We start from the raw sequence: 25008 nt of genomic DNA on the forward strand, positions 1-25008 counted from the left end.
TGCGTGAAGTTATTTAAAACTTATTTGGTAAGCTATGCAGATCAGTATGTACTTCACTACGATGTTGTATGTATTAAGTGGACTCAAAATGAACTGCAGTCTATGGACTTTTATCTGAATAACTAGCCTCAGGTTCTATTTAAATCCTGCATATTAACCTCCTAAGACCCAAACTCGTCCACTGCATGCATTTTTAATTTCTCTTTGATATTTGGACATATTGGGGCCCGATGAATGTAAAAACAAAGAATTACTTTGTTTTTACATTAATTAATTTTTTTTTTTGCCTTATTTTTGTTTTTAAGAAAAATGAGAGCCACATAGGAAGATATTCATTTAAAATTTTGATAGAACAGAAACAGTTTAATGTCCTCGTAAGTGGATATCAGGCCCTTGTAGACCAAAATTCAGTATTTTGGTCTAAATAACCCAAAATGTGATGTCCACATATGTGGACGCCAGGTCCTAGGAGGTTAATAAATGTATTAATTTTAAACTGCTGTCAGAAAATAATTAATTTGGACACTTTCCATTAAAAAAATATTAATAAATGGATAGTTGAACTTTTAGATTATTTAAACTCACAGAAATGTGTTGTCAAATTCCGGCCAATCAGAGCCTTTCTACCACTCAGTGGGCGGAGTTTCAGTTTACGGAAACTATAAATGTTTAAGCGGGAGTCAGATATTGTTGGCAGTCTCAAAAGATTTAAAAAAAATATTGTTTAAAGAGGAGAGAATCAGTTACTCAGGACTAATATTTAATCTTTCAGTATGTATTGAGGAACACATGCAAATGAAACAATTTATTAACAAGTTAGACTTGTTTCACTCTATTAATTTATTTTAATTCAGACTCGACGCCCATGATGATTATATATGGAATAATTGCCTCACTAATCGTTGCTTTTGAACAACATCAGAATTTAGTCCACTGGAAATTTGGTCGTTTCATGGGACTTTGTTGACAGTAAAAATATTAGCACTAGCCTTATCCTTTGAATTTCTTTCCTTTTTAAAGAGTAAATGGCACTATGATTCTGAGCCTGTGGAATGACGGGGAAAAACCTGCACTGGTCTTCTCTGGCGTTTGTTTTTTAAATCTTTGTTAATGTACTGTACTGCTGCAACCATTATCTTCACACACCCCGGCTAATACCTATAGGTGTCATTCCATATGATTCCATTTGGATGCACTGCCATTCTACACCCACGTCACCCCCCCTCTTTCTACTGTTCACTGTGCATGAATGTGCCATTAGGGAACGCGAGGGGCTCGGAGAGGCACAGAGCAGAGATGAGGGGCGTGACTACAAGGTGCCTGAGTGGATCCATCTTTACAAAGTGCAGCATTCTCATTCGCTTTTTATTTGACACGAGGTGGCCGTGTCTGTGACACAAATGGCTTCAGAGACAAAACTGTGGATTGTTTTTGTTGCCATGCTAAACATTATGCTGTTTTTTTTATAGTAAAATAAACTGCTGAGAGGTTTCACAGGTACCCTGAGATCTGATTCTTGTTCTTCATGTTCTGCTGTGCTGTCAGGTCTCTTATGGATCTAGATCGATGCTGGTGTTTACTTTGTGCAAGCTGTCGTTTTGGCACACAATACCAAAGCTACAGACTTAAATAAGAAACAAAAGTGACCAAATGTATGTGGACATGCTGTAGCTTGGAAAGGTGCATTGTCTAAAATATCACAGGCTGATGCACAGCAGCACAAAGCCAAAATCTATAAACAAAAGGTTTGTTTAAATGTGTGGAAAGCTCAGGTGTGTCCTGTTTTAACTGCACTCTATCCTGGGAGTCATTTTACATGTTCACGTAGCTCACCAACAGATGGCAGGAGCACTGCATGACAGGCTTTACGCATGAGGCCCTTTGTCTTCTTTTTTGTTATTACTGATTATTGTTTATATGACGGAGGACAAGGAGGAAGAATGCTAATCTTCTGATTAACACTGCCCGTTACATTATCCGTCACGGCATTAATATCTGTATTTACAAGTCAAATCAGTGGCTGTTATCTCCAATAGGAATCAGTTAAGATCTTGGTCACTCCTGCTGTGCATTTACATAGCAGTGCCAGACTGTAATCAAAACTGAAGCGTCCCAATTTAAACTGAGCACGCTCGGATAAAATAAGAATCGTCGTCGGCTGTAACGCAGCAGCTGCAGGAACAACAGTGTTTCCTCTGCTTTTCTCCGGGAATTCAAAATCTCCAGACTTAATGAACGTGACCTTTCTGAACAGCCAACCTGTTGGCCTCTAACTATGTGAGCGTTGCTACAATCACATCATCACCACGCTGACATTCAAGTTCAAATTTGTGCAGGTCAGGCAGCACATATCTGTGAAAATGGGAGCACTTCCTGCTCAGGAGAAGCATCCCTGCTTTTTTGTTTTAAAACAAAAGTGATTTTTGTCTTCACAATTACTGCAACATGTAGCAGACATCCCTGAATTTGGTATGAAACTGACAGTGCTATGATAAAAAAAAAGATATCATTGTAATGGAAATGTTTTTTTAATGTTCAGTGTTCCACAGCTTTGCTCACAGAGTAGACATGTTTCAAATCGAGGACCAGATCACATCATTTGCACGTGCAACACACACAAAAATGGCCAATATGGAGCTACTAAGACTGGCTTAAAACTAGCGTTCCAACACATTTACCCCATCAAATCAAATCAATGTTTTCCACATTTCATAACTTTAACATTTAACAAGATTTTGTATTCTAATCATAACAGGGGAACTGTTCCACTCTCTAGTGTCAAATTAAATAAATTCAACATTTAGACCTGTAAATGATCACATTCATGCTCCACACTTGGATTACTTAAATCTTAGACTTTCAAGTTTCCTATTTTGCAGCACACCCCCACACAACACGTTTACTGTAACTGCTGTGGAAAACATTTGAACAATCTCGAAGTTTGCGAATCACATTTCAGTTCCAATCAAGCCTGAGCCGTAGGGTTAAAAAAAAAAAGGAGCTATTAGGTCATGTAGGTGTGGCAGCCGATGCTGGAAAGCAGAGAACATTCAGATGATGAATCACACGAGAATGAAGTGTTACAGCAGTCTCTGGACAGAACAATAGTGCAGATGCCAGATGGACGTGAAAGCAGAGCTGCGTACGCGTCTATGCTCTGATTCGTTTTTCACTTCTTCCTGTGAGACGGGGATCATCCAAAATAAATAAAAAAATGTAAATTAAAAAAGAAAAACGTCATGACAGCCTCGGCACGACTGTGAAGCTGCTCATGGAGAGAAAAAAGAAAAACAACTCAATTCTCTCCCCTTCTCGTTTTGTTTGCTGTTAGTTGTTGGGATGATGCAGGAACGCCGGGAGATCACTCCAGAAATCCCCGATGACGATAAATATGGCATCTTTGTGTCATAATTGTGTTAAATGTGAACACTGCCAATATCCTTGATGCAGGCTAAATGTGAAAGATGAGTTTTTGTTTTTTTCCTTCTTGTTTTTGTTTTTAGAAATGGCAGCCAAGTCTGAACTGAGGCGCTCGGTGGGAGGGGGGAATAAAAAAAACAGGCCAGAGGCTGTTCGGATGATACAGGCCGCCTCTGGCTTTGACAACGCAGCTCTGCATCTATACCGCTCCCAACACAGACCTGTTTATTAACACAGTCACTTGACACTGGCATATGCTTGAGGCTGTGTAGGCGAGGAAGTAGGGTACGAATGCGAACAGCCTGTTTGCGTCGGCTGAAACAGGAGCGACTAAAAAAAGACACAAGTGTACATAAAAGTGGAGCGATCAAAATTCATCAAATCTGGAGAATTCTTCGTCAGAGAAATCAGTCGGTAAATAAATAAGCAGAAGGGTCTAAACGATGACAGACACTTACGAAATAAGATACGAGGACGCGCACATGCAGAAGGCAGCGTTGCATAGTTTTAAACCATGACTGAAACCAGTCGTGCACCTGATGGAGAACCAGTGGGTTTACGTAGAAGATGAAGTTCATGTGATTGTTTCGCCGAAGCATTCGGCAGCGAGTGGCGTCGCTTTCAATACTTGGTGCTTGCAGAGGGAGCAAAACTGCATCCGTCCTGCAGGTGGGATGGATGCGCTGAAAGGAAGTCGAAAATTGTTATCGGGCAGTGGCTTCCCAGTAAGGTCCATAAATGATTCAAGCTGCAGCAGAGTCCAAACTGAGATCTGTTCACAGCTGCTGGGGTTTATTGAACAGGGCTACCGCGCTGCTGCGAGATCGCTTTTGGCTTTTCTCACTGGATCGAGATGCTTGCTTTTTTTGTTTTTTGTCTCTATTTTGTTTCCAGTATTTTCAGACTACAGGTCCATTTATCCTTCGAGTTTCAGATCTTTTTTTGTCAGACATTGTAGTCCGGTGCTTTGCCCAGCGGTTGCCTCAGTCTGATCTGCAGGGTCATGAAGGCGCCCACCGCCACGTGAAAGAGGATCTGCCAGATGTTCCTCAATTCGTACAAATACATGTTGGAAAGACAGATGAGTGCAAAGGCCAGGAAGGACTTGCTGTTCCTCCAGACTGAGAAGTAGGCAAACAGGTAGCACTGAAAGGAGAAAGACAGAGAGCGTGAACGATGCGCAGATGTTTTCATAAGAAATCCCCATTTGACGTCTCTGTGCCCATCACTGTGTCTACCAGTCTGCGGTGATTCATTTAGTATCAGGAGCTGCACAAAAAAAGCTGAGCAAAATCTTTTCGAGAAGCTACTGGACCGAAAGGCACTGAGCTTTTGCTAATGTGTAGCTGACAAGCTGCTGAGCTATAAAGTGCAGGGCTGTTAGTCAGCCAGTGATGGGCTCCCCTTACCGCAGACTATCACTTACCTGATACAGACAGGCCGCTGTGCCGAGGAAGAAGGCAATCACGTAATTAAAGTCTTCATCATCATTCTGCAGACACAGAGAAAATGCTTGTTTTTGTTGTTTTTTTAAGCGCTAGTCGTTTATGTAGGGACAAATAAAGAAACCAATATGACAAGAACATGTTGAGGTATCTTTATTCATGCACTGTGATCTAATCTAGTTCATAGAGTGTGATGTGACAGGTGCTCTATCAAGGGACACAATGGCAGGCATGTGGTAGTGACGTGAGCCCAGACAGACCATAATCAGTCATAAGTTTATGTTAGTCAGGAGATATTAGTGGCTCATGACGTCAAAGTTGCTCGTTAGTAAACTGGGATGAATGTTTACAGTGAAGTCTTTGCCATCAATTTCTCTTTAGAATAAATCTCACCACCTTTAAAGTCTGCGTTTCCTGACTACCTGATTGCTTTCCTGTGACGCACCTACATTCCAGCCCTCGGGAATTCATTCGTCCTCTAAGTTTCTCGCTACAAATAAAACTGACAGCTAAAAGGATCGAACTCGAACCAGCCTTGCACTGAGCATTCATTTCCCTTTAAGAGAAACTGAGTGTGAGAGCCCTCACCTGCAGTATGCTCTCTATAGCGTGGACCCCTCGCAGCAGGTTCAGCCCCCCGCAGAGGATGCTCAGCACGCAGGATACGATTCCCGGCAGAGTCACCGGCTCCAACATCTGCGTGGGAGCTGCAAGAGAACAAGGACGCAGGTCTCGGCTAAATCTGCTTCCCGAAGTACAACAAAGCAACTAGATTTGACAAAATTTCATTTATATATAAATAAATACACATATAAAAGATATTATGTGCAGGACAAAGGGAATAAATCCCTGAATGGCAAAGATAAGCCAAGAATGTGCTGTTCTCAAATCTCACTTTCAAAACATTCTCGCAGACTAAAAGAATTAATGTGTCACTATTATCAGATTAGCATACTTCATCCCTCAGGATAAAATGATTTATGTTCTCAGAAAAACAAGACACTGGGAAGGTCCACGGAGAGTGAGCGGAGCGTGGAGAGCTGCTCTCTCGGATGTCAGGGGGAAACACAACAGCTCCAAGTGACCCGAGGTGGCGTCGCTTAGCTTGGGGCAACTGAGGTGTGACAGTGAGCCCAAAGGGGGTTGCTTTTGTGGACGATGTGAAGAGCACGGGGTCTGAGCTACGACGAAGCAGCGGCGGAATGGATTCACTTTGAAAAGGAATATCTCATCACACAGTCTCTCTCTTCCCTTTATAATCCACCAGAAAGTAACCATTTCAAATTTAAGCAGCTGAACGACTTCTGCTGTAGATGTTTTGTTTTTTTCTTCCAATATTTAGGACTTAAATGAGACTTTGTAATTAAGAAATGTCTTTGTTAATCCACTGAAGATACATGAAAATACGGCGATGAGGAATCGTTTTGGTTCTGAACTGCATATTAATACTTTTAATAAAAGCAAAAGAGGCGTGAACAAACAGCTCAAAAAGCAAAAGGGACTAGGATCCTGTGGAGAGGCCCTGGCTCCAGGGAAATGTGTTTACCACAGAAAAACGTGCGTCCGTGGCAGGGGTGTAAAACTTGCTGAAAGCTCTGAACTTTGGGGTTAATATTTCTGATTTGTCCAAAAAACCTCGATAAAGGATAAAAACAGATGCTTCCTGAGGCATTTTGTTTAGGTTGAAATGAGCAAGCACGTAGACCCGGCCTTCGCGATCTACGTGGGCCGGGTCCTCAGAAGGTCGGGTAAAGTAAACGGCCGTGAAATTGGACGGTCTAGCCTTCTGATTAGCGTCACCGCTGTCTCGGTGGAGTTTAATAAACTCAGCCGTCTGCTCCTTGCTATCTAAAATATAACAGGACACTGGCGTAAATTCTCGACCGTTTAATCTGGTTTAATCAGTTTTCTGTTTGACGTTTAGTCAGCTGTGTAAAAACCAAGGAGTAACCCACCCGCGGGATTAATAAAGTTTTATTTTAATCTCAGCCAAACCGATTTACTCGCGAACAAACAAAACACTGAAAAAAGCCCAACAATAACATTTTTAGGTTGTCTAAGTGACTTATATATTACGTTTAACCTGAGTAGCGATGATCCGTGATCTGAAAATTATGTGCCGGGAGTTGTGCCGTTCTCGGCCGCATCAGTAATCCTCGAGCTCCCGGCGAGCTATCGAGCTGGTGGGTAGCAGACGTCTCCGAAAACGTTGAAGCGCTTTTGCAAATATGCGATATCTTGATAAACCGTGCAGATATTTGAGGTTTACACAGCTACTTTCTCGCCTGAAAATATGTTAAACGTTTATTTTGTGACCCAGAAAGATTAGTATGAGTAATTTTAAAACTTAGCAGCGGCCGCCATTGTTGGAAACTGGAATTTGGCTGGGCCGCGCTATGAATTCTGGGATATGGTGGGCCGACCCATCCTTCAAATTCGGGGAAAAGGAGGACGCATTTGTCGGCTGCATTCGGAGGAGTCTACGAATTTGGACAGCCTTCGGCGCGTCGCTGTGACGTAATCGGTCTACAAATGCGTCCTCAGGAGGATGCAGCCCATGAATTTGGACACGACGAAGTCTTCATCAGAGTCTGCTTTGAAAGTCTTTAAAGCCATGTAGCACTTCCTGTTTTCCTTTTCCAGAAACATTTTGAGGGAAAAGCAACTATATACATCATGTCACAGTCTGGTGGTCAGTACCATCAATGTTAAGAATGAAATAATAATAAAAACAATAAGATTAAATATCTAAATTTAATGTGCATGCACGCCCTGTATATATATTTATGCACGTGAATAAATGCATCTTTAAATGCTGTACGTATGTAAATTCATTACAAGCCTCTCTCATACTTTGCATGCATACGTGTGCAGCTCGTGTCCTACCTATGCCCTTGTACTTTGAATGCGCGTGCACTGAGAATCCATTGATAGCCCGCAGGTCCTCAGGGGAGAGCTGGTAGGGCGGTCGCAGCTTGATCTCTGTCTGCATGTCAGCCAGGTTGATCTTGGTGGACAGGGAACGAGGGTTATTGTAGCGCTGTTTGGTCTTCTGGATGAAGGTGTCTGAGGGATAACAGCACAACAAAGAGCTGATTAATAATACAAAGAGCATCCGGGGAGAACCAAACGCACCCTTTGTGTGACACAGCAAGATGCTGTTAATGTGGAAGTGGTTTAACTGTGAAATGATTTCTGAATAAACAAAAACATTTTCGATCAACAACAGACAGAAACACTGCATATCACAAATTACATAACAAAAATGCTATTTCACACGCTGGGCCAGTGTCTCAGCTTTACTGTCCACAAAAACAATGTTTTATATGTAAACCTAATTTAGTCTATTAATTATATTTAAAATGGTTTATTCATGTCTTTATGTTTATTTACACCTGTAAAATACTGTTACCAAAGCTCTGAAATAAATCGTTGAGTAGGCTCCATGCTGCCCTTTAGACTCACGCCGGCGTCCTGCAGGTGTGACTGTGACAGAAAGTAGGACAGCTGCTGGCAGCCTGCAGCGCAGTGGTCAAATTTAAAGATCATAACAAACTGTTTATGTGAATACAGACAGCTTTTCTTAAAACTGCTATTTTGTCTCTGTGCAACTCAAACATCTGTGGATAATTTGTTTGTTATTTGTTAGTTGTCTCGCATCCAAGTTTTTTAAAATATCATTTTCAAATTTTGTTTGATGGTTGATGCCAATAACAGCTCGAGCTCATTTAATTCTGGTGAGATTGTCTCCAAAAGTTGATTCTGTTCATCTGGACGTAGCGTTTTCTGGGAGAAACGTTTCGTCATCATCCAGGTGACTTCTTCAGTCTCAGCTGACTGCAGGTTTCAATCTTATAAACAGTACATTTGCATAATGACTGAAACCAGCCCACTGAAGGAACAATGGGCTGTGAGGTCAGTTCCTTAATCATAATTATGCAAATTCTCATGACTATTGATCAACAACCACTGATCAATGGCCATGAGCACCATTCACAGAGAGTTGGGGAATGGCTGCAATCACAGCATTGTATGATGGCGAAAGATGTACCCTTAGGTCCCTCCTCGATTCAGAGATGGTCTTTCCCTTTTCACATAAATGGCCTCCTTGACTCAGCGCTCAAACCAGCGTTCCTCCCTGTCCAGGATGTTACATCCTCATCATTGAAAGAGTGTCCACTGGCCTGCAGGTGTAAATAGACTGCAGAGTCCTGGCCTGACGAGGTAGCTCTTCTGTGTTGTGCCATCCGCTTCGCCAGAGCTTGTTTGGTTTCTCCGATGTGTAAATCCTGGCAATCCTCCTGCACTTAACAGCGTACACTATGTTACTCTGTTTGTGTCGGGGGACCCGATCCTTGGGGTGGACCAATTTTTGGCGCAGCGTGTTTCTGACCTCATAGCCCTTTGTTCCTTCAGTGGGCTGGTTTCAGTCATTATGCAAATGTACTGTTTATACGATTTGAGACTGAAGAAGTCACCTGGATGAGTGACGAAACGTTTCTCCCAGAAAACGCTACGTCCAGATGAACAGAATCAACTTTTGGAGATTTATTTTCCTGGATGATTGAGAATGCATCAAGACGTTTGGTGAGATTGGTTTTTGTTGTGGTTGTAATTGGGAGTAATATGGGAGGCCCGTCCTCAAAAGCCTCTTTAAAGCGACGGCGAGGAAAAAACCTTTTAGGTAACGATGACTGATGTAGGGTTTTTGTTTCGCAGGTGAAGTCATAAGTAGGTTTGGTAGGTTAACTATCCAATCAACTAGCATAAAATACTTTTTGACTAGTCCCAGGCCATCAAACTCTCTTTTTTGTATCTGAAATTTACTGACTGTGACCCCGTATTGGAAAATTTGCGCACTACCCAGGAGAAACTTTAAAAACTGAATATTGTAAAGAATGAGGCCAATTTTACATCTGATAGGCACCATCAGACATGACACCCGTTTTAATTTGAAAAGCAGACATAATTGACTATGTGCACGTTAGCATATGCTACTTCCGGTGCGGAAACTCCTGTGGGGAGCTTTGTTTCCGGTGTCCTATTTGCGCCTTGTTTACGGTCCAAAACAAGTTAAGCAAGTGAATGAATCAAGCGGTGATTTACATTTCTATAGATGTCTTGGGCATTTACCCAATATATCTGTAAATGATGTTCATCGACTTGTCGATATTTATCCCCCGTGTACTTGACTAGCTGATCTCGACATAACGGGGAAACATCTGGTTTGACTATTCTTCACATGTAGTTTGAATGCTGAACATTTGCCTGTTTAAATCATAAGACCAGTCACTATACAGAGATGTATAGTGTTTGTGTTGAGTGATGTAAACAACTGATCGATCTAAATTCTTTAAACTTTTCACTTTTCAAATTGATCATTAGATTTTTTTATGACACACAGTGGTGAGTGTTCCCACCTCCTGCTCTTTGTAACTTAACACGATCTTTCCGTTTTCGAGTTTTGGACATGATTTTGGACTATATCTTTGATTGACCGCAAAGTAAAGCTACCGGAAATGTACAACCCCACATCCGGTCTCAAACCAGGAAGTTAGCATTTTCTCGTGCACAGGGTCAATATTTCCCACGTGGTCGTTTCGGCTGAAACACACAGCTCCACAGACTCACCAAATTCGATGAAGGAGTAGGGCCGCATGGCACTCTTGATCCGTTTGGTGTCATAGGTGACGATAAACTCCTTCTGTAGCTCATCCAGGAAGCAGAAGGCCAAAACATTGGGATAACTTGCAGTGCATACCATCAGGTATCCAACGCCCAGCGAGCTCGTAAAGCTGAAACACACAAACACAAATATTATTGCTCTAATGCAGCGCGCCACTCTTCCTCTCGACAGAAACCCCGGGAATCTGCAATTAGGACGCAAAGCTATATCCAGGGACACAAAGGCATTTCTGACTTCTGCAGGTTGCAGCTCGAAACACAGAGCAAACACAATTTAAGCGCATCTCTGCTTCAATGCCACACTTTCACAGTTAATTTAACACAATGGCTCGCATCCAAATCCACCTCTGCAGAAACAACTATGTGCTGGCCTTGCAGTGCTAATTGATACACTAAGTGCAAATTAAATCCCCCAAATTACCAGAATAGCTCGGAGCACATCTGAACAGATATGAAAGCTGAATGTCAATAAAGAGTTGAGACTAATACGATGATTATCATGGAAAGAAAAACTCGCGGTGTTGACGATATCTGAGGAATGAGAGTCAGTCTGATCTGAGTAGCCGCATACATACGCATCAGAAACTGAAGCAAATGACTCACGTTTAAGGGTTGGATGGAGGCGGGCCCCTTACCCACAATTTGAATTGATGGATTCATTTTTATTGTGCCCTTTAGTTTCACAAGCTGCTGGTGCATATATAACAAACACTGAACTGAACCTGTAAGTTGCAATGTGCTTTACAATAAACCTGCGGACAAATACGTTTACCGATATCAGTCTCGGAGCTGCCTGCGCCTATAAAACCTCACCGAATATTAGAAAAGAAATCATAACTCCACTGTGGGTAACAGCTAAAATAAAACTGGATTAAATCCCACGATATAACTGATGATTCATAACTGCGACTCGCAGCGCGAGTATGTTCAAATATTACAGAAGTAAACTAGTCCCTAAATTGCTTCCAGCGATGTGCATTCTCTAAATCACTGTGTAAAACTTGCATTAAGCAAGCGAGCCGATGTTCTAAAACCTCCTGGATTAAATCTGCAGAAGAAGGAATTTCATCTAGCTTTCGCACACAAATATTACAGACATGACAAGGGCCACTGAAGAAGCGGGAATATCACAGGACAGATTAACCGGTGACTTTAAACGCCGCCTCTTTCATTTTGACCTTCAGCAGCCTTTAGACGTCCGCACTCCTCAGAAGCTTCGGGCTCTCGCTGATTAAAGAGACGTATCAAAAGGAGACTCTGTGGTTGTTGAAAGGTATAGCCGGCTCATTGATGGTTGGCGGTGAGGTTCTCAAAGGTCATGTCCTCTGTCGTAATAAGACTAATTAGCTTTTAACAAACAATGCTTGAGAGAGTTTCAAAGCCATTCCCCGAGCACAAGCAGAGCTTTCAGGAACTGTCTGACACCTCAAATGAAGCCCGAGCTGTCAAATCGCTCACATTTAAAGGCTTTTTCTGTATTTTCTTTAACCACATGTGTGTTAGAGGGGTCAGAAAGAAAGCAGTAAAACTGTCAACAGCAGGATATTTCACCACCCATGGGTCATTAAAAATGCATTGTCTAGATTTTGGTTTTATACCAGGAATTGAAGATGCACCGAGTGAATGCAGATGCTTAAAACCCTTCTCCAAAAGAGGTTTTAGTCAAAATCAAAGGAAAAACTAACCCTAACCCTTTAAACTAATATTATCTTCACTCACTTTACTCACTTACTTTACTTCTCTCACCCCAACCGGTCGCAGCAGATGGCCCCGCCCCTCCCTGAGCCTGGTTCTGCCGGAGGTTTCTTCCTGTTAAAAGGGAGTTTTTCCTTCCCACTGTCGCCAAAGTGCTGCTCATAGGGGGTCATATGATTGTTGGGTTTTTCTCTGTATCTATGAAGCGCCTTGAGGCGACTTTTGTTGTGATTTGGCGCTATATAAATAAAATTGAATTGAATTGAATTGAATCAAGCCAAACAGACCTTTTTTTTACACCAAAACGGCTCATTTGAAACGTGTTAATACCAAGAGTTATTTAACATTTAACAGAGCAGAATAACTGGATATTTTGCTAAGAGTAAAGACCTACTTGATGTTGTACGGTCCAGTCCTAAGTGTGCAGCGGTCAGGAAACTGGCCGAGTTTCTTGGAGAGACCTTTGAGGAGCCTCTTTGTTTCCTGAAGCTCTTTGTCCTGCTCGTAATCAGTGGACGCTGAGAGAGGCAGGCCGTCCCCGACTCGGACCACAGAGGCAAACAACACCATCGACATCTTACAGCTCTGGCAGTCTCGCTGAAGGCCTGCAAACGAGGGAGGTGGCACAGATCTGTGAGCGCAGCGAGGAAATGCTCTGGGATTTTGAGGTGTTGAAAAAGCTTTATAGATTTCATGACAATTTAGACTAAATGACTAACACTTCAGTAAAAAAACCAATGAAAATTATATTAAGTTGCAACTCAGTCTTTGGTCACAGCATTGCTTTCCATTTATCACTCTGCAAAGGGCAAAAAAAAAATCAGTTCCTTATTAAATTCTCAAATATCCACAAATATAATCAAACAGTATATGAGCGACTTTGGTCTTTGCGATGCATGGCGCTCCCTTCACCCCACCAGTAAGGAATATACTTTTTTTTCACATGTTTATCACTCCTACTCTCGTCTGGATTATTTTTTGGTCAGCAGCTCACTGCTGAGTGACGTTTCAGACACTGAGATTCACCCTATAGCTGTCAGCGATCATGCTCCTGTATCTTTAACACTAATGCACAAGAATAATACTACGCCAAGTAAAAACTAGAAATTTAATACATCACTGCTTAAAGATGAAGACTTTATTAAATATTTTAAAAAAGAGTGGACTTCATATTTAGACTTTAATGACACTCCCGGAACATCAGCTTCTGTTTTATGGGAAGCAGGGAAAGCTGTGATGAGAGGTAAAATAATTTCTTTCTCATCACATAAAAAGAAAAAAGAAAACAAAAATATTCAGGAATTAGAAAAAACCATCAAATGAAGAAGCCTACGAAGAAGCCAATTTCTAGCAAACCAGCTAAAAATAAAGAAAGAAAAAACAACTATATGTGCTGTTCAAGATTCATCTGGGAACACAATATATGAACCAAAACAAATAAACAACATTTTCAGGGATTTCTATAAAACGTTGTATTCACCACAAATAAACCCGTCTAAAAAGGAAATTGATCAGTTTTTAGACAACATAACTCTCCCAAAATTATTAGACTCTCAAGCAATGGCACTGGATTCGCCACTGACATCAGGTGAACTCCAGGAAGCCCTGATAAGTATGTCCAATAATAAGGCTCCAGGTCCAGACGGCTTTCCTGCAGAAGTCTACAAAGAATTCTGGACGATTCTGGCACCAGTTTTTTACAGAACGTTGTTGGAAATCAAAGAAAAGGGCAGACTTCCATCAAATATGAATTCTCCAAACATTAATCTCCTGCTAAAACCAGGCAAAGACCCTGTATATCCCTCAAGCTATTGTCCAATATCCCTTATAAATGTAGACCTCAAAATAATATCAGGTTTTTGTAAATGTACAATGTTTTGGGAGGTTTAATAACAAATTGAGATGAACACACAGAGCACTCACACACTGACTGTTTTCCTCTCAGGATAATATAGATTACTGTGGTGACCTCTAACCTCACTTGACTGCTTAATGGATAATGTCTGCACACTCATCTATCCGAACATGAAATATTTAACAGTTTGTTTTAGTATTCAAGCTACAACAGTGCAATTAGTTATTTATATAGATATATATATTTTTAACTAGCTCATTTTTTTAGCATTCAAAAGCCCCCGATCACCGGTATCTACTGAGAAGCTGAGAATGTGCGTTAGCGGGACACTTTCCACGTTTGTCCTCCTGCATGCGATTAGAATTCCGGTCAATTTCCTTCCTGCTTGACTGACAAGTCCTCAGGATCCGTGACGTGAGCAGAATCAGCGAAGTGTCAGGTACCACAACTAAGAACTACCTTCAAAACCAGACCAAGGTCGGATGAAAAGACAAACAAAACGGAGAATATCTTCTATATGCTTTTATCACAGCACTTAGAAACAATATCAGTGTCGTGCGTGGAGATATACTATATAATAAATATTTTAAAGCAGCCATCTACTTGTGAATAATACAAAAGCAGCATAGAGTGAGAGTGTGAGTACTTCCAGGGGAGGGATGCCAAAAAATGTCAAAATACAAACACGGAAGATTATAAACAGACATTTTTTCAAAATTAAAGCAGCGCCTCAAGATGAAATGTTTATTCGTTTGCAGTCCGTTTGCTACCAAATTCAATCACTACCAAACATGACTTGCTAAAAGCATAAACAAGTTTCATTACATGTTAAGTCACTTAATAAAAATCTAATTTTAAGCGTATTCTAATTGATTTTGGGGCCTTTGGTGATCTTGCACCAGCACGGAAGATTTAGGAAATGGTTAATTATACATTTTCATCTCCTTTGCAATACATCTGCCAGTTTCGTTACTTTACCTTGATTAACAAAAACAAACCGTGGAGACAGTGATCTTGGCTGCCTTTCTGATGTCTCACAGGAAACTGAGGTGAGCCTATAGCATTTACTTGGAATTTCACTCACTCCTATCTGGATGCACATTCAGCACCCTGTACAAAGACTAAAACCACTAGACTGGTGAAATGTTGTCTCATTAGTCACTGGCTTTCTAAACAAAAGGCACATTTTTCTTCCTCTATCTATGGTACTGCTTGAAAGTGCACTCATTTAATTCACTCCACTGTAATTGGTCAAGTTTGTCTGCTTGTTAGGAAACTTACTCAAAAAGGTTGCATGAAATTTTACCATAAGTGGGCTCAACCTAGATGCTGATTAAATTTTAAGTTAATATGGAACTGGTAAGGACCAATGTGAGACAAGGCAAAATTTCTAATTTCCTGTCAAACAACTAAAATCATGAATGAGTTGGAGGCAATTTTTAAACTATTTGAATACTCTTGTTTTATTTTCTGTTGTTGCACACAGAAGGTTTTTAAATGGCCTGTATCTGTGGTGTTGTTGGATGTTTCACTTTTAACTCGCAGGTTACTAAAGGTTTCTTCTACTCAACTATGGCCTTCACGTAAATTTTCTGTAATCAATAAACATCATGTGAGAACCATGGACAGCTCCACGGACTGAATGAAGGTTATGAGGAGTCGATTTGAGGCTTTCAGGTGCTTTCACTGCACCCAGAGAAAAAAGCGAAACAACTCAGAACTTCAAGACAACTCAAATAAAAGGCGCGAGTACAACGTGAAGTCCTGGATTAACTAAAAAGAAAATAGGCAGCGACACTAGATTGCGGAGACAAGCTGTCTCACCTTTCGGCTACTTTAATCCCAACTTTAAGAGCAGTGTTTCATTAGCTAAGGGTTGGCTATGTTTACATGTGCGAACAATAAACTGGTAGATTACCTGACGTTACACGTTGCTTTTAACGTTTGCCGGTGGTGTTAACGATCAATTTATCTTGTGTGGAAACAAGACTTTACAATCTACAGGACAGTTTAACCAGCTAGCAAAGGTTAGCAGCTAACTATTAGCGTGTTCACCAACAGCACTGAACTTCAACCTTAGTTTAATCAGCGCAGCGATTAACAGCTAGTTAGCTAGCACATCCGCAACCCGGAGCAATAATATAATACCTGGGAAATGCGTCCTGCATCATCATCTGCACATCTGGAAGGTGTAGCTATACAGGAAGCTGAGGCGGCTAGGCAAGCCGCAGGCAGCGCTGATGCTACGATGGTTTACGTTTACGTGGCTGTTTCGCTGTGCATTGTGGGAAAACAACCTCACTGGCGTCACGGACTAAAAAATAAATAATAATAAGATATAGATATATGGATATAATAAAGGGATATATATATATATATATATATATATATATATATATATATATATATATATATATTTATTTATTTATTTATATCTATATATTTATTTATATCTATATATATATTTATCTAAGCTGATTTTATATTACGAGTAAAACTGAAGAAATTCACATTAAAATCTTAAATAGACAAAAGAGTCGGTGTCTTTCTTTTTTAACTGTTATTTACTTGTCTACTTGTCTAAAAACAATCAAACAAAGCCTTTAAGGAATATAACAACACGTTTGACACATTATTAACATATATTTACACACACACACATACGCAGAGAGAGAGAGAGAGAGAGAGAGAGCTGTAAATTTTCTGTTTGGGGAACAACATACAAACATCTTCCAAAATACTAAAAGATGCCTCACATGATGACACACACACGCACAGATTGTACCATGAGCAAAAGTCTGGGTACCTTTCTCAGTCAGTACTTCTATAATACTTTCGGTTTGAAGGATTTCTGTGTGAGGTCTCTTTACCTCATGTGGATGTGCGCCGAGAGCTTGTTGCCGTCACTGCTGGTGTCTTCGCGCTGCAAGATTTCTAATGGACTTGATGGACTTTAAAGTAAGTTTCGGCCCAGAAGAAGCCAGTCTATTTCCATTTTTACTTTCTCGAATGAACTTAGTGGAATCCATCTTCATTCCAGACCTGTAATATTTCCTGCGCCACTGGCAGCCACACACTCCATAGCATAATATTTACGCCCTGCTGCTTAACAGTTGGCGAGGGGCTGTGTTCATCAAATGCTGCACCTTTTTACTGCCCAAACACTCCTTTGGGGATTGTGACCAAACAGCTCATTTTAAACTTCATCTATCCTGCAGAACTTCTTCCAAAAAAAATCTTTTATAGACGGTGCTTTGCATAATTCAGTCAGACGTTTTTGTGATGAAGCCATGACTCTGGCCCTTCCAACTGAATCAATCTTGTGTCAGTAAAAACTTCCTGGAACTCACTTATATTTGAGAATAACTTGACTTCAACAGATTCCCTTAAATAACATTCCCTTTTCTTTCTTTTTTTTAATTTATGCGCATGAAAAAGGAAAACATACTGCAGATAACAAAACACTTCTAAATACTGTTTACAGTTCAATGTAGAGATGAGTAAATAAAGTCCTACTGCAGAATATTCATGAGCTCATTATCTTTGTTAGACACTGTTCCCTTTTTTCATTCTGAACCCTACTTGCTCCAGTTGCTTTCCCAGAGAACACAATCACAAATTAGCCCAACTCCAAGGCATCTGATGCCAAGTATATTTTATGCTAAAATTAAAACATGAAAAATGAATAAAGCTGCACCCAGACCCTGCCAAGCTTTAGTGGCGCACTCAGGCCTAATGTAGACCGTTCACCGGCATCAGCATTTTATTCACTTTCCACTATTTCCTGTTAGAATATAGAAAAAAAACAGACAGAACTTTGGCTAGAGGAAATGAAAACACCAGTACAGAGATGGTTAGCCGACTCATCCTTCACACATACCCATGCAATCTCCCAGGAGCCCCGTTAATGTGTCAGCCTGAAGGGCCCTCCTCACTACCCTCATGCCCTGTGCGCGTGAAAGGACGCGAGAGCTACAGACACACAGTGAAAGTGGATGACGGATGTCTACTGGTGCTGACAAGATGATGAATAGCCACAAGTCTCGGTGAGTGTTTACTGGAGAAAGTGTCAGGTGCGGAGAAGGCGGTGCCGTCATTTGTAGCGACACGGTCTAAACAGACGCGCAAACACATTCAATGCGTCAGTGGCGATTGGCTCTTTCTCTGGTTGACATCATTATAGATTTCAAGTCCGAGTTCATGCATCCCTGAGAACTGTGATCAGTCTGAAAATATATTTTGTAGAACAGGTTTCCCAATTTAATTAAAGCGTGATTTTGTCCCCCAGCAATTGCATGAAAAGTATAGTTTTAAGAACTGCCTGTGAAATGAAAGAGATTATCATCTGTGATCCCCAGTGCCTGCAATTAATCACACATATCAGTGCATTTTCCCTGGATTTAGTTGAGACATGATATGGCATTTTACACAGCAGTGAGTTCTCCTAGTTTGGTGTTTTCCTCACCTCATCTCCATTCGACATGTTTGGAAAGAATGGTCTCTGTGAGCCACTCTGTACTGGCAAGCATCTGTGTTGAAACTCGCTGATGCTCTTGTGGCCAAGCTTTGTTTCCAAAAATACAAAAAAGTGTAATTATATATTTACAATAATAAATTAATGAAAAGAATACAAAGACAAAACTGAGATTTTTTAAAAATATTTTAATTAAGCTCACTTTGCTGCATAACTGTATTAGCTCTTCTTTTTAAATTATAGGCCATTTGCTGTATCAGGATATCAGCAGGTCAGTTCAGTTTTCCTCTTTTATAATGATAATAATAATGATGGATTGCATTTATATAGCGCTTTTCAGGACCCCTCAAAGCGCTTTACAATTCCACTATTCATTCACTCTCACATTCACACACTGGTGGAGGCAGCTACAGTTGTAGCCACAGCTGCCCTGGGGCAGACTGACAGAAGCGAGGCGGCCATATCGCGCCATCGGCCCCTCTGGCCATCACCAGTAGGCGGCAGGTGAAGTGTCTTGCCCAAGGACACAACGACCAGGACTGTCCGAGCCGGGGCTTGAACCGGCAACCTTCCGATTACAAGACGAACACCCAACTCTTGAGCCACGATCGCCCATCATGGCTCATCATTATCATATTTCATTGCTTCATAATGACCCAGGTCTTCTGTGGATAAGACTGCAGTCTGGACTGCAGGAGTCCTAAGTAGCAACCAGACATACTATACTATAGCACCACGAGTTTCAACCAATGCATAATACTGTTTGGTGAAACAAGCAATGAAATAAATCTCTCTAAAATAGTGTGTCCCCGTGGCGGTATACTTTCATAGGTAAAAGAAAACTTTAACAGGACTCTACGCAGAGATTCCAAAGGTGCTCTGTTGGATTGAAAACTGGTGACTGTGGAGGCCTTTGGTTACTCATCGTCATGCTAAAGAAACCAGTTTCAGCAAATTTGAGCTTTGGGGCACAGGACACAAAGCTCAAGTCCTGCTGGAAGCAGTCATCAGAAGATGGGCACACTGTGGTCATAAATGATGGACATGGTCAGTAACAGTACTTAGGTAGGCTTATAATGTTAAAGTGGTGCTAAGGAGACCAAAGAGTGCCAAGAAAATATCCACCACACCATCACACCGCCAGCAGTAGTCTGAACCACTGACGCATGGATCCATGCATGTTTGTTTGTTGCTTCCTATTTATTGTTTAACCACTTGTCCAATCTTCTATTGTCAATTTTGGTAAGCCTGTACAAACTGTAGACATGGGGAGTGGCACTTGATGTAGTCTTCTGAGGCTTCAGTCCATCTGCTTCAAGGTTTAACATACTTTGCATTCAGACATGCACTTTTGTATACCCTGGTTGTAAAGAGTGGTTATTGTTGCCTTCCTATCAGCACAAATCAATCTGGCCATTCTCCTCTGACCTCTGGCATTAACAAGTCATTTTCTTCCACCAGAAAACTGACGATCACTGGATATTTTCCCCTTTTCAGTAGATCAGCAGTTTCTGAAATACTCAGCCCAGCCTGTGTGGCACCAGCAACAGGTCAGCAGGTTGTGCTGACCATGTCTACATGCCTAAATGCAGAGTTACTGCTGTGTAACCAGTGTTGGGGAGTAACGGAATACATGTACCGCCGTTACGTATTTAAAATACAAAATATGAGTAACTGTATTCCGTTACAGTTACAGTTTGAAAAGGTGGTATTTAGAATACAGTTACTTTGTTGAAATAAATGGATTACACGGCGGTACTTCCCTGTTTCATATTGTCGCGGGTCAGGACTGTTTGGGTTTTGTTTGACAGCTACGTTCTGTTGTTCCAGGCGGCAGCGTTACGGTTGCCATGGTGACGCGCGTTCTCTTTGTGACTGTGTGTTTCCTGGGTGAGAGAGGCCTTTTTGTTGTTGTGCTAAGCTAACAGGCAGAATGCTACAGGTATAGCCCTAAAGAATGTAGCATCATAGGCAGTGTAGTCCGTGCTGCAGGGAGAATGGACTGCCATACCCGTTATGTGTCTGTGAGCGAGGGAGGGAGAAAAAGGAAAAGTACGAGCTGTCATCGAGCAAAAACGGGAGCTGGAAACATGTAAATATAATAATAACCACTGCAGCCAAGAAGAGAGCCTGACGAGCCCAGTTGTAAGTAAGCTATTAAGACTCGACTGTACACCGTGTTCGTGTTTTCCTCCAAAAACAATAAGTTCCGTTGGAGCAGCCTTTCAACGCCTCTCTCTGTCTCTCGCTAGCAAAGTTGACCCAGACAACAAAGTAAAGCTAGTTTTCAGCCCGACAGGGAACTGACATATTAGCCAGAGGTCCCTTTACTACGGTTCGGAGCCACAAACCTTCAGTAACAGTAATAAATCACAGCAATAGTACATTCATGTAGTTGTAAACAGCATGATAATATATTAAGTAATCCAAAGTATTCAGAATACGTTACTCTCATTGAGTAACGTAATGGAATACGTTACAGAATACATTTTGGGGCATGTAATCTGTAATCTGTAATGGAATACATTTTAAAAGTAACCTTCCCAACATGTGTGTAACTGAGCTCCAGCTTTTAAGCAATAATGTGAGCAGACGGCATTTTTATGGCACTGTTCTGTTGCATTTTCTTAAATCCAAATCACCAGTTTCTGCAGCATTTTTAACAGCACAACACAAAATTACTCAGTGTGAGAACCATTGTGAGAAACATGTGCAAAAGCAAAAATTCATCTGGCATTCCTAATTTACCCCCAACATTTAAATAAGCAGAGAATTACAGAATGCCAAGAAAAGATGTGCTGACTTTTCACTGATGCATCTGAAAAACGAAATAGCTGTTTGACTTTCTAAAAAATAAAATAAAAATAATGACAATACACATGGAAGTTTCCTCACCTGGCACCTGGCCCAAACACAATTATCCAGAAAGGTAAAATTGCCTCTGTTAAGGGTACTTGAATCTGAATAGACCTTAATTTTGTACCAATAACCCTTTGCCCTCCATTTCTTATGCTCATTTTCCACTGGTTTAAAACGCTTCGCCCTCCCCTCCAACAAAACTAACAAAGGAGCAATGAACCAATGCTCCAGAGTTCTCTGCCCCTCTGAAAATCCTCTAAAGGGAAATTGGGATTGAGAGAGTATTAGTGCCTGTGCTCACGGGCATTAATCAGCCTGTTAAGGTGCATGCATCCCAAAAACAGCACTTTATCCAAGCAGACCTGCATGACCCATGGACTACAAACACTAAACCTTCAAAGTCATGCCACAGCTTAGACTGAGCTCTGAGGTGAGCTCCTCATATTAACTTTTACCTTGATCCTGGAAAAAATGATCTGTAATATTTTTTTTATGTTTGCCGTCCTTCAAATGCAGAGGTCCAGGCAGCAAAGCTGTGACTGTGTCACATTTGGGTCCTGTGCCACTTTCTAGCCATTTCTCATAATAAAGCCACCAGTGTCACATCTGCTGAGTGCTGCTTGAGGTCCATTTGTTTCCCTTATGAGATGCAGAGGAGAAACACCCCCCCCAAAAAAAAAAAACTCTGCTTCCACAGGGCTGTCCAATAGCCCAGCGACCTGACAAGGTCGTCATCTGTTTATTTCATGGCTCCAACAGTGCAGCCCATCCATTTTTGTGCATTACTAAATACAGTGCTTGCCAATGAACACGCCAACATGCGAGTCTGCAGCGTTTGCTCTGCTGAGTTTTATCCTCGTTTTCTAATTCTCAACATACACATTGATGTCTACTAATTCATTTCCAGTCCTTTCAGTCGCTGCTGAGTCATCCACATAAAAAAACAAAACAGATACTGCCAACGTCACGGTGACGCTTGAGGAAAATTCATGGGATAGCTAAAATTGCGAGGATATATTGCCTGGGAGTTTTTAACATCAAATTCCCCAAATAGTTGATGCAATCCGCCTAAAGCCCTTTCCTCTAATATGATTTTTTTTTTAAAAAATGCTCAAATAAAGTTGGCTGTAAAATAAAAATGCATGGGTAGTTGCAGATTTCCATAGGTCTAAGCTCCGTCTTTGGCCTATCAACATCCGTGGAGAGGACACTGAGGTGGTGCAGAGTTATAAATATCCAGGTGTCCCCCTTGATAATATAACAGATTGGTTGCAGATGTCCTGTACAGAAAGGGCCAGTGCAGACTTACTCAATGTAGACGGTGACATGCTGTTTTAATTCTATCAGATTTTTGCTACCAGCGTCCTCTTTATTACTGCTGTGTGTTCGCGATGACGCACGATGCCTGGATAAGTCTTGGTAATGGGCAGGACTGTGGCATCACTGGGAATTGCGGTGGAAAGGTGTACAGAAACAAAAGTACAGACCATCTTTGATAATAACAGTCATCCTCTCCACAGTATTTTGGTGGCTCGGTGTCGTCTTCTTGCACTGTGCTGCAGCACAGAACATTGTAGAAGACACTTTGATCCCACTGCAGTGAGATTTTAGAAATTTGTTAACACAAAAGACTGATGACCTGGTTCATCACTCTACCTTCCAATACTGTTACAACCATTGGCCTTTTTCTGCTGTTTTTAGGCATTTATTTGTTTTATTTGGAATATTGTGCAAAAGTCACCCCTAATTTCTTACCCTTTTGCTTCAATGAGTGTCTCATCATTTTTTAAAGTGGTCTTCAGCAATAGATCTCCAGATTCTCTTTCAGTTTTTCACTGGAAATTGGCTGCTTTTTCACTTATTTTTAGTCCAGTCCTTGAACCCAACCATTTTTAATGGGATATTCTTTTGTTTGTTAAGTCACTTCACACTGACCTATGAATAATCATCACTTGCCTCAGTATTACTGAAGCAGTGTGAGATTATGTTGGCAGAGAACAGAAAAGTCAGCCAACATCCAAAGAAGAGCTTTGAATATCCTTCAAAAAAACCTGGAGAAGTATTCCTGAAAACTACTTAAAGAAATGACAAAAAAGACGACTAAGATTTCAGATGAGTTGAAGAATAAAAGTGATCATACCAAATTGCTGAACCCATTTCACCAATTTCCTAGCAAAATATAAAGAAATAGGTACTGTAGCTGGAGATTTTTGCAGTTTGACACCAAAATTTCCCAGAGGAGATGAATAAATTATTACTTTTATTAATATTATTATTATAGAAACACAGTTGAAAGCCTTTTTGGAAATGTTTGGCTTTATTTTTCTTTTCTTTACTGCAAGGATTGAACCTGTACATATGGCTGGACACAGAAAAGTGAAAAAGAAAAAAAAAAAAAAAATCAAAGGCAACAATGACTTCTTGGCATAACTGTGAAAAAAGTCCAACATAACATGGATACCTTTGGGATAAGGAATAAAGTCTTTCTATTATTCAACTAACGCATGATGTCAGTGTGGAAACTGCTAAACACAAACAAATGTTCAGAGTAATCAAAGGTAATGACTTGAATGAACACGTAATTACGACGATATGTCACGTAACTGTTTAAAGCACTTTTTTCAAAATGCTCTTGCATATGGTGAAATGACAGTAATCGTATTGAACACTGTGTGCCGGGCGACAGGCTGAACACTTGAAACGGTTTCATACGCAAAGCGTTCATCAAGAATCGCCCAAAAAGAAAAAAATGGTTCACTGACAAACATCTTATTCAGCACAAGCTGTTGTGACAGAAGACAGGAAGAAGGACAATTCAGGTGTGTTGCGTTTTATCCTTGGTGACTTAAAGATCTAAAATTATTCAGCTGGAATGATAAATTACAAAACAAACTAGTTCCCTTTGACTGTGTTTTGCTATCCCTGAGAACCTTATTCATAATGAAAGAAACCAAAGTCTTGAATAATAAAACACAAGTTCAGCTACAGATAAGACTTTAAATATTTATAGAGGCCGAAGCAAGGGAGCTAAAAAAAAAAAAAAGAAATACAAAATTATGGAAGAAAGAAAAAAAAACTTATCACAGAAGGTAATGACTCGAATTGATGGTGTTATGCTGCGAGAACTGGAAGAGGCTCTGGAGACTTTACTCAACAGTTAATTATTCCTTGGGCGTCTCGTGAAGTCATCCGTTTTAAATATGAAGGAAAGTATGGGAGAGCACTATCCAAGCTGACTGAAGCCAAACCATTCCAGGCGGAGGCGCGGCAGGTAGACGCGCACTCAGAAGAAGGGAAACGGGAAAGATTTCGGAAAGCCGTCGTTTCACGCTCGACTCCTCTGTGAGTTTCAGTTAAACAGGAAGTAGCAGAAACACCAGTGATGAAACAGATTGGTTACAGACAAACACACAAAAAAACTGAATGCCCAAAGTGTAAATTAGAGGTCTGAGATATTCCAGTAGAGTGTGAATACAGAGGGGATTTGTGGGATATTGAGCGGAATCTGTGATTACTTCAGTGGACGGAGGTAAGACTCGTGTTTTTGATGTTTGTTGAGCACATGGACTATTCAG

At 40.9% G+C, this 25008-nt stretch overlaps 1 protein-coding gene across 1 annotated transcript; it reads right to left on the minus strand.

The window, feature by feature from the left end:
- Positions 1-2509: 2509 nt before the first annotated feature.
- On the minus strand, positions 2510-16369 carry sec22a (SEC22 homolog A, vesicle trafficking protein). The gene is made up of 7 exons (XM_087829979.1): positions 16249-16369; positions 12640-12850; positions 10497-10660; positions 7752-7931; positions 5454-5572; positions 4847-4912; positions 2510-4566 (listed from the first exon to the last, which is right to left on the minus strand). The coding sequence occupies exons 2-7, from the start codon at positions 12819-12821 to the stop codon at positions 4366-4368; spliced, it is 912 nt and encodes a 303-aa protein (XP_087686105.1). The 5' UTR covers positions 12822-12850; positions 16249-16369; the 3' UTR covers positions 2510-4365.
- Between the last annotated feature and the right edge of the window lie 8639 nt (positions 16370-25008).

Source organism: Neolamprologus brichardi, chromosome 16 (genome assembly GCF_056152115.1).
Source record: "Neolamprologus brichardi isolate AB-2024 chromosome 16, ASM5615211v1, whole genome shotgun sequence".
Lineage (NCBI taxonomy): Eukaryota > Metazoa > Chordata > Actinopteri > Cichliformes > Cichlidae > Neolamprologus > Neolamprologus brichardi.